This window comes from Engraulis encrasicolus, chromosome 4, assembly GCF_034702125.1.
Source record: "Engraulis encrasicolus isolate BLACKSEA-1 chromosome 4, IST_EnEncr_1.0, whole genome shotgun sequence".
NCBI classification, from domain to species: domain Eukaryota; kingdom Metazoa; phylum Chordata; class Actinopteri; order Clupeiformes; family Engraulidae; genus Engraulis; species Engraulis encrasicolus.
In genome coordinates, this window is record NC_085860.1 from 27302888 (window position 1) to 27313716 (window position 10829).

Consider the following 10829-nt stretch of genomic DNA (forward strand, 5'->3'; position numbering starts at 1 on the left):
CTGGAGCATATTAACTGACCTGTGTTGTCAGAAATATTTACTTGCATGTAGTTGTTTGGTTCGGTATGCTATAAGGCTCTCACCTGTGTAGACAGCTGACTTGGGGAAAGAGGATAGAGCATGACAACACACATTCATTTTTAAAACCATTTATTAAAATGTTAATTCAGTTTCTCCACATTAGAAGCAAAAAATTAAATCAATAAGTGGTCCCTTTTAAAAATAATTTCAACATTCACTGCGTCATTCTAAACACTTGATTGAGGCAATTGAGTCTCTCAGGCATATAAATTAGGATAATCAGTATGATGTTGTTAGGATAATCCGTAGTCCATGTCGACTCTTGAGGCCTCTTGAGGTCAAGGGCAAACTGTTTAAGACAGACGAGAATTGTGCCATATACGTAGTCCTCATTCATACTCAGTCATACACACTTCCACACACACTCTCGGAAACAACAATTCAACACACTCAGGGACAACAATCATAGCAAATGAGGTTTCTAGTCACAGTTGTTCTACACATTGACTCGCGTATCTGGCCTCTGTTCTTCATACCATATGCCACTAATGTAAGGCCATGCGAATTGCATGTGGGCGGCTCTGAGGTCCTCATATGCCATCGTGTACAACGTAAGGCCATTTATGGATAAAACTATTTTCTCAGAGATCACATGAGTAGTGGCTGAGACTATGAGCTTCAGACATCTTCTCAGATTGTAGTCAGTGTCCCTCAAGCATTCCACTGCACAAGCCCCACTGACCACCCAACGAGTGATTAGGAGTGCAGCGGTCTTTCTTTTTCTCACACAAGGAGATGGACACAGTCTTTGGAGGGCAGATCACAGGCTGATTCATTACGTACAAAATTTCACATAAAATCACATTAACAGTGTCCACAGTACACCTGTGAGAGTGTGCTGGTGATGTACTGATTAGAAATGTTTGGAGGAATGACTGCAAGTCTTGCAGTCACCATAGTCAGCTCCTGTCAATCTCATTACTTGCTTCTTATGATTCCCCTTCCCATCATTTTATCTTTTCTTTTTTCCTTTGTCCCAATCTGCCTTAATCACTCTCTTCTTCGATCATTATGTCTCACAGCGTCTCCCTTTCCCTCTTTCCTCTTCTCAGTCCATCTCCCACAATGCCAGCCTGCTCTGTCTCCTTCATCCTCCTCCATCCTCATCAGCAGGTGCAGCAGTCCGGTTTGGGGGTGCAGGAGGGGTTGCAGCAGGGCTCCAAAGCAGGGTCGATGCCCAGCTCCACCTGGCTCTCCCCAAACACCATGGAGGCCTGGAAATCATCACGGAGATACTGCATGCGCTTGAGCACCCAGCCCACCTCAGGGTGCTTGTCTGGGGAGAGGCTGTAGTTCTCTGAGGGGTCGGCCTCGAGGTCGAAGAGGAGTGGGGGGTCGTGATGCTTCTGGAAGGCTGTGACATGGCAGTCCTGGTCTGGGGTGGTATCGCTGTGGGTTGCTCCTGAGGAACAGCAGGAAACATGGACAATGGGAGAGAAAGGGGGACATGAAGATGACAAAGATAAACAGATGGAAGATGAGAGATGTAGAGATGGAGCGAGGAAGAGAGGAGATGAGGGAGGGAAGTGTGGAGGGGGGAGAAGGAGATCTTTTGCCTTAAGACATGTAAAAGTTTTTATCTTTTTAAAATATGTTTAATCTTTTTAAGGCAAGGCAAGGCAAGGCAAGGCAAGTTTATTTATATAGCGCATTTCATACACAGGTGCAACTCAATGTGCTTCACAAAGTTAACAAATGTAAATGAAAGGAAACAGGGAAGAAAGAAGGAAGTGAGTCAAAAAGCATTTAAAAACATTAAGATAAAACATAAGGTAAAAATAATAATAAAATAAAATAAAATGAAACAAATTAAATAAAAAATAAAAATAATAAGAATAAGTAATTTAAGCTAGGGGAAAGCATCTGAGAACAGCTTTGTCTTGAGTCTAGATTTAAAGCTATCAATAGTGGGTGCATTTTTTATGTCATCTGGAAGCTGGTTCCAAAGCAAGGCAAAAGAAAACCTAAAGTGTTTAAGTTAAACAGTTAGACATAATGAATCTAATACATAGGTGGAGTAAATGATTGCTATGAAACAGCCACCACGTCAAACTACACACAAGTGTGTGTGTGTATGGCACTTACCTCTTGTGTAGTAATGGGCTTTGTACTTGCCCATCCTGACTGCAAACACACCGTATTTCTCACTGGGGTCTGTAGGGTAGTAGAACATAGCCTCTCTCTGACTCTGAAACACACACACACACACACACACACACACACACACACACACACACACACACACACACACACACACACACACACACACACACACACACACAACCATGAACAATGGGGAAAAATCACTCACTCCCCCTTTCATAGACGCACAAACAGGGTTAATATGACAGTGCCACCTACAGGTCCTCGTTGGAACAGGATGCTGCACATGTCGACCCCGTCCAGGGTCACTTTGGGTGGAGGAGCTCCAGCCAGCAGGGCGAAGGTGGGCAGAATGTCCAGAGAGCTGGCCAGCTCATGAGTGACCCCTGCAGGACGGAGGAGGAACAAGCCATCAGCACAGCACTGAGGGAGGGTGTATACAATAACACATTAGCAGTACACCTGGATATTGCGTGCCGTGGGATTGGCATAGACATCTGCAGTTGAGCTGTACAATGGACTGACCGAACACACCCCCTGTACCCAAAGTTTTTAAGAAGCACTAGGTCAAGACTCCTGCAAAGACCAATCATGACAGCAAGATACCAGAAGTAATTTGTACCCTTAGCAATTGCACTATAACAAGACAAAGGCAACTGCGGCTCTTACACTGTAACAAGACAAAAGCAACTGCGGCACTTTAGTTCCCTCACCTGCACAAACTACCTTTTATGCATTTTATTTTATTTATTTTATGCAGCACAGTTCTTAAACTCTGTTTTTATCATCTGTTCTTATCTGCTGTTATTTCATTGTAGGTCTACATGACATCTTTCATCACCTATTAATTTTAACGTGTTATGTCTACTGTCTATTGTCAGTCGACATGTTTATGTCTTGAGGAGATGTGTTGTTGACGACTTGAGTTTCCCCCTGGGGGATAATAACATGGACCTTGACCTTGACCTTATATGTACCGCGCTCCAAAAGCGACCAAAGCGAACCGGTAGGGGATGTTGAATTTTCTTTTATGCGCTCTCAACAACATATTGATACGTTTGATTTAGTTAATCACAGTTTATCAAGGCTTGTCAGCGTGGGACACTTAGATTTTCACCTGGCAAATTCACTTTAGCTGCTCAATTTGCAAACCCTCCATGAATGAAAAAATTACTTTCTCACTGTAGTCACTTCTGGTGTGCAAATACAGTTATAGGGAAGTGTGAGAGACAGCAGGTGAGAGAGAGGGAGACAAAAAAAGAAGAGAGCGAAAGAAAAAAAGTAAATGAAGGAGTAGAGGTAGAGAGGGAGGGAAAGAGAGAAATGTGGGGCAAAGATTTACAGACAGATTAGGAGAGGATATAAAGTGGAAGAGAGAGAGAGAGAGAGAGAGAGAGAGAGAGAGAGAGAGAGAGAGAGAGAGAGAGAGAGAGAGAGAGAGAGAGAGAGAGAAAACGGGGAAATTTTAATCACTGACATTGTGAAACTTGTTATGACTGTGAGACTTGGCCTTCACAACTCAGCTGGCAATACAAAGACTACAACAACAAAAAACTTGCTCCATTTCGTACTCCTTCACTCCAAAACGACAGTCAGCTAATCTGCTGTCCGTTTCTCAAAATTGTAGTTGCCAACTACATTAGCTATTTATTTATGCTACTGTATTTATACTATTACTACTTTATTTACATATTATTATTTATTTATTGAGAGTGGCATAGGCCGGCTGACTCCTAATTGCTTACATGTAAATGCATAAGAGCAATAGAGCGTACATTTGTAAACCCATATTTCCTTCACAATAATTCATTCGAAAAGATAAGAGACCAAACAAAAAGTGCCCTTGTAATTGTTATTACGGACAGTGTTTTACAGTTTCTCAAACACAGCAGGAGTGCGATGTCTACATACAGCAAGGAGAGGGCAAGAAGACAGACAGGAAGAGACAAGTATAGAAAAACAGAAGCTGCTGCTTCGATGGAGTTCACGTGGCTTTTGCTCGCTCAGTCATTCATTCATTGTGACTGGTGCTTTGCCCAAGGCCCACATGACTTGTACGGTGGTGACAGAGTGCCAACATTTCTGTCCCTCTTCCAGGTATCTGATCTTATCACATTACATTGATGGCAATCACCTGGTGTTATACATGTGATGCATGGGTTAAACCTGACTGATCACCAATGGTGAAAGTAGACGGGTGCGCAAAGGTGCGCAGTACCGGTAAGAGAATAGGTTTCATGCCAAAAAAACACATTTGAAAAAAGTAAGGTAAAAAGTAAGCGTCCTACAGTGTAAAGAGAATAGCTCAAAGTTACCCCTAATAGTCAAGCAGAGATATAGATCGGTAGTGTACGGTAGCACCGGTAGCATCTTTAGCACCGGTAAAGGGCCGTACACACACGTCGCTGCTAGTTACTCGCTCAGAGAATGAACTCAATAGAATGTCAATGTGTTCCAGAGAGACGAGCAGGCGAGTAGGCGAGTAGTGTACAAGTGATGCGATGTGTGCGGATCCCGAGTTGAAAATATTTTAACTTTGAGCGAGGCGAGTAAGCGAGTAACCAATTGGAATGCAGAGTTCGGTACTTCTCGCCTGTCCATTGGCAGTTAAAGCCGCGGGAACTTTCAGCGAACGTTCCATGAAAGAGTGGCGAGTAGGCGAGCAAGCGAGAAGCTAGTAATGTGTGTGTACGCCGCTTAAGACATGAAAACTACTTTCACCCCTGCTGATCACCATCCCTATGTGCATGGGGCTCAAGTGCAGATGAACTGGAACTTGACGAGGGCCTACCAGAGACCTCAACTGGGGTGACGTGTAAGCCCTGGATGGAGTGCTTCATTTACCTGGAGTGATGCGTGTAAATAAATACTTTATACTAGTTAATGAAAGTAATTTAAATGTCATACACCAAAGATGGCAGACTGGCAGAAATAATTGACTTCGTATAGAAAAGAACGCAGGATGAAGTGGCATTTGGGGCATGAAAGCAATCAAAACGAACTTTAACTTCATAGTAACGAGTTATGAAGTTTGTTGACCCCAGATTAGAATGTCTACATACTACATAGTACGTCTTCCTGTGAAAATTTCAAATGCTTGACTGTTCATGTTATCACATATTTCATTGCCTCTGCTGTATTGGGTCTGCAGGGCTTTTCTAGGATTTTTTGGCATGAAGGAGCATCATGGCAGGTTGGGGTGAAGGTTGGGGTCCCCCGCCCCCCCACCCCGAAGTGATTGAGAAATTTACTAGGGGTGCTCAAATAAATACATATATTAAAAAAAGTATGAGGGCGCACCCGCGGAGGTATGAGGGTGGAGCGCCCCTATATCCCTGTTCAGAAAAAGCCCTGGGTCTGTATAGTCCAACAGGGCTTTTCACTCGTACAAGTTACGGTATCTGGTGTGTGGCTCACCTGGTGAGATGCGGCTGTGCCAGTAGGCGATGGCAGGTTCCCTCATCCCACCCTCGTAGGTGGTGCCTTTGCCACACTTCATGAGCCCAGCATTTCCACCACGAGACCTGCGCATCAGCTCAGGCCTACACAGACACACACATACAGACACATACTTCCATCTATTCAGTATTTACTGACACAAGATCTACATGTCATCTCTACATGGCATGTACATCTACATTGCATGTACAGTATGCAGTGTATGATGCACCATGATCCAGCACAAGCAATATTTCTGAAAGATTTTACTGTTGACTTAACCATGCAAATACATTTGGGTCATTTCACGTGAAATCAGACGCTTTGGTACCCGACCGACACAGATTTTAATCATACTTGCTGTGCCTGTTTAGTGGCAAGGTAGCACCCCAGAACTGCATTTGTGTGAATCTGACACCAATATTAAGGGAGGAACAGACTAGCAAAGGTTTACGTATGAGGGTAGGACTCTATGCATTCAGCCTTGATTATATCAGTCAGTGTAAGTCACAAAAATATGTCTGTGGTGTTATTTGAAGGCTCTTTTCTGGCTCTACAAATTACACAAACAGCATGGAATACAACAACCCTCAGAATATGAATTATCATAAATTAAAAAAAAAAAAAGGAATATCAAAAAAACTTACATATTCGAATGGCCAGTTCCTTGTCTAAACATAGCCTGCAATGTCATGAACAACACCTGAAATGCTGGTGTTTGGTTCTTAATTCATTTCAGAGATAATGGGACTCAAAAATATGGCATCATACAAATCCCCTAGTAATAATATGGTAATACCATAGTAATATTGCATGACAGCATGTCTATTGGAATATGTGAATGATGGAGATGGTCCATGAGAATGAAGGAAGTTCAGTTTCACCTCTCCAGTGCTCGGCATACATTCCTCAACACATGCTAGCCACTAGCTACCCATGCTAGCCATCATATACAGCTACAACATACCCTTTGATGCTTGAACCTTTAGAAAAGTCCTTTACTGCGCTTATTCTTTCAACCCTGCCTTCTCTGAATGCTGAAAATGGTCTAGCTTCCACTGTGTCCATTGACAATGGGCAGAAGCTGTGTAGTTTTTGAGTACCTGGAATAGGGACCGGCGAGGGTGCAAGGCCCACTGGGAAAATGCCCGTTAAGATAGATGGCCAGTCCAGTACTGTACCTGACGCTACTCTATTACTACTTCATTACAACTCATTTCGACCTTTATGTCCCATTATCTCGCAAATGAATAAAGAACCAAACACCCCATTTTCAGGTGTTGTTTATGACCTTACAGGCTATGTTTAGACAAGAAACCGGCCATTTTAAAATGTACGTTTTTTTGATATTCAATTTTTAATTTTTCAATGTATCATAATTCATATTCTGATGGTTGTTGTATTCTATGCTGTGTGTGTAATTTGTAGAGCCAGAAAAGAGCTTTCAAATAACACCACAGACATATTTTTGTGACTTACACTGATATAATCAAGGCTGAATGCATAGTGTCCTACCCTCATATGTAAACCTTTGCTAGTCTGTTTCTCCCTTAATATCAGTGTCAGATTCACACAAATGCAGTTCTGGGGTGCTACCTTGCCACTAGACAGGCACAGCAAGTATGATTGAAATCGGTGTCGGTCGGGTCCCAAAGTGTCTGATTTCACGTGAAATGACCCATTTCTGAAACACTGATGGCACATGCGTACGTACCCGTTGTCAGCTGTGAAGAAGATGAGTGTGTTGTTGAGGACGCCGGTCTCTTTGAGTGTGTGTAGTATCTCTCCAACGGTGGTGTCCAGCTCCATGAGGGCGTCTCCAAACGGCCCTCTCCGGGACTTCCCAGCTGCCCTGGGCCCCGCAAACTGGGGGTAGTGGGTATGCTGCAGACACAGAGAATTAGAAAAGGATGAGAGGAGCAACAGGCTGGTGGGTACCAGGGAAGGGGAAGACCAAAAGCACTGAACAAAGTCTATATGAATGGTCTGAAGACACAGAAGTAGACAGACACACGCACGCACACCCACCCACCCACACGTACACGTACACGTACACGTACACGCACACATACACACACACGTACAAGTACACGCACAGGCACGCACACGCACACACATGCAGAGGTTGAGAGCGCTCACATGTGAAGGGTAGTAGAGGAAAAATGGCTGGCCCTTCTGTGCAGAGTCTCTGATGAATTTGCTGGCAAACTTGCTGTAGGCCGTCTCCAGATTCAGGAAGTCCACAGGCTGCTGGATAATATCCTCGTTGTGCATCAGAGGAACCGTCACCACCCCACGGTCACAGAAACCGAAACACTTCACATCGGGAGGGAAGCATGTCAGATTATGACAGGGACCCTGTGGATGGAGAAGGGAGAGAGAGAGAGAGAGAGAGAGAGACAGAGAGACAGAGAGAGAGAGAGAGAGAGAGAGAGAGACAGAGAGACAGAGAGAGAGAGAGATGCATTCAGTCAAGTGCATGAGCTAGGCTTGAGTAGTGAAATCAGCAGTCTTAAGGGCACAGGCAGAAAGAATCTACATGGCAGGCCTTCCACTTTCTCAAGCATGATACCTCACCTCAGCTTGTCATTGGCCGCGTTCATGATGGCGAAGTGCTGCTTTTGCTGGACAGCGTGCATGCACACTTTGCATTTCAATGCAGTCTGGTTAGAAAATTCACGAAATTCACAAAAACACGGTCCAATTGCTGAGCGGCCCAAGACTTGGGCAGAAGGGTTGGCTTCCCGTGGATAAAACGCGCAAGACTAAGCTGGTTGGCTGAACACCCCAACTTCTTGCACTGCCCCCATCTCAGTCCTCCTTGCGTATGTGAACTTTGTATGTCATGGTGTGTCGACTCCATTTTATCTTTGTTTCTCAAAGTTAGAACTACATGTTTGGTCAATTTTGGAAGTTTGGAGTCGCAATTATCGTTGCTATGAAATGACACGTTATGTAGCCAGAGCAACACGACGCACTGGAGAACTGGCATGTTAACCCTGTCTTACAAATACAAAAAAAAACAGGAAACATAGAACCAGAACCGGCTTTGTTTGGGTAGGCTTCAACCGGTGACCTGCACTGTGAACTTGCAATATTGCTGAAGAGGCATGAACAGCAGTGTAAGTGAGTGAGGGAGGAGAGGGCGAGCAAGAGACGAGAGCATGACGCGAGGTGCAGAGAACAATTCGACCCATGTTGTCGTGACTGCAAACGTCGGAGGGAATTTAGTTAGGCTACTAATATAGGATACTGTAAGCGGCCCACCAAATGGCACAGGACATGAACGTCCACTTGGGGGAAAAATGCAGAGGTTTCAAAAGTAAAAGTAAAAGGAGTTATTTTGTGGTGTAATTACAACACTAGCACATGGCATTACATAGCACTAGCACATGGCATTACACCATTTACTCCATAGGGCATACTGCGTAATGCAATAGACTGTGTTATTACTGAAAAACAGTAAAAACCTAAGAAGGGACCCACCACAAATATTGATCCAACCAGTGCAGAGTTAGCTGATCGTAACACAAGTGCACAGGTCTACTGGTTACTCAGATAAGTTATTTGTGTTGGAAGGAAACTGTGTTTCTTATTTTACTTTTGTATTATACTTTTGAGACCTCAGAAAAAATGAGAGAGCGAAATGTTGGACAAGGCATTACAAACCTTCATTCTTCGTTCCAATACTGTAGAAGTGCAAAACCAGTTTGTCTTGTTGGCATAACTGAAATTCTGCAGCGCAAAGTGCCACGATTAATTAACATTACATTTTAGACTATGGCAGTGTGCAGGCGTATACGATTAGAAAAGAAGGCCAGTAATTAACAAGAGGTTGATTAATGACCATCGTGCAAAGAAATGTTTTAGTTACAACGTGGTCTTTGACGCAGTAAAAATGTTTGGTGATGGGCCGTTGCGGCAAGAATGTGAGGGGGGGAGGCGCGACAATGCCGACAGCTTCAGCAATTGTCAGGAATTACAATTTAAACTAACTAATTTGTCCTCTTTTCTTAGCCCATGTGGACAAGTTTCTACTAAATGCTATGGGCATACACAGCAGATTATAGCCTAGTGCTGCACCATGCCAGTGTGGGTTCACACAGTTAAGGCTCTGTCAATGTCAGCTTTTGGTTTACAGATAATGACATAAAGCTTTGGTGAACATCATGGACCAGCAGCCTTGAGACGGGGCTGCATATGCTGAGCTGTGCATTCAGTTATCATCCTGCCTCCCATGTGTAGTGCACACACACACACACACACACACACACACACACACACACACACACACACACACACACACACACACACACTGGGAGGAATTTGAAAATGGCACTGACTGACTTTTAATTGATTACTCCTGCTGTTTGTCATGTGTTGATGAGAAGGGTGAGCATAGCAAAACGTATGTTTACATTACATTAGTGTAGTGTTACACTACAGTAAGGGGGGGGGGGGGTGTTGACAGGTGTTCGGGTTTGGGTAGCACCTGTAAGACATGAAAACTACTTTCATCCCTGATTGAAATGGTAAAGTGTGCATGCGTGCTGCCCAGCAAAAGCAACACTGCGCCATCACGAACGTTACACGGCCATTGGCGTAACCAGGTAAACGCTGCCCCCCTGTCCCTTACCATGTCATGTGAATAGGGAATGCCCAGGTAGGAGTCAAAGCCTTGCCGGGTGGGCAGGTATGTGCCGTTTTGTCCCACTCCAAGGTGCCACTTCCCCATCATGGCCGTGTTGTAGCCCAGGGGCTTCAGGACCTCAGCGATGGTGGTCTCGTTTAGGGGGAGACCCCCTTTAGAGCCGGGGTACAGAACTCCTGGGAAGATCCCTGAGCGAGTCTGGTACCGCCCTGTTAGAAGGGATGCTCTATGTGGAGCCACATAAACAAAGAAAAAGTCAGCTTAAATAACCTCTAGAATTACAACTCGATTACAACAGACAAATGATCAATATTTCCAGTTTTAGAAGCCTTGTGAACGGGCTACAGTGTTAATTACATAGATGAAAGTAACATGGTCTAATAATAGGCTAGCCTATTGCCTGGCCATTTGAACCTACGCACTATGTCGCGATTTAAGTCCTAGACCAGGCACTTGCAAGCACGTTAGTGGTGTTCACTAGGTCCATGAATGCGGAGTTAGTTTGCAGATTACCTGGAGGGGCTACAGACGGGGCTGGTCACATAAAAGTCGGTGA

The 10829-nt window shown here is 44.2% G+C and overlaps 1 protein-coding gene across 1 annotated transcript in view; it reads right to left on the reverse strand.

Moving 5' to 3' along the window:
• Positions 1-133: 133 nt before the first annotated feature.
• Positions 134-10829, reverse strand: part of LOC134447539 (arylsulfatase A-like) — an 11212-nt gene continuing 516 nt past the window's right edge. The window contains exons 1-8 of the mRNA XM_063197045.1: positions 10787-10829; positions 10259-10499; positions 7762-7980; positions 7337-7506; positions 5602-5726; positions 2443-2570; positions 2167-2269; positions 134-1483 (exon numbers count right to left, since the gene is read on the reverse strand). The exon at positions 10787-10829 is cut by the window's right edge and continues 516 nt beyond it. Coding sequence (XP_063053115.1) covers positions 1188-1483; positions 2167-2269; positions 2443-2570; positions 5602-5726; positions 7337-7506; positions 7762-7980; positions 10259-10499; positions 10787-10829 — 1325 coding nt within the window. The 3' untranslated portion in view covers positions 134-1187. The remainder of the gene's footprint in view (positions 1484-2166; positions 2270-2442; positions 2571-5601; positions 5727-7336; positions 7507-7761; positions 7981-10258; positions 10500-10786) is intronic.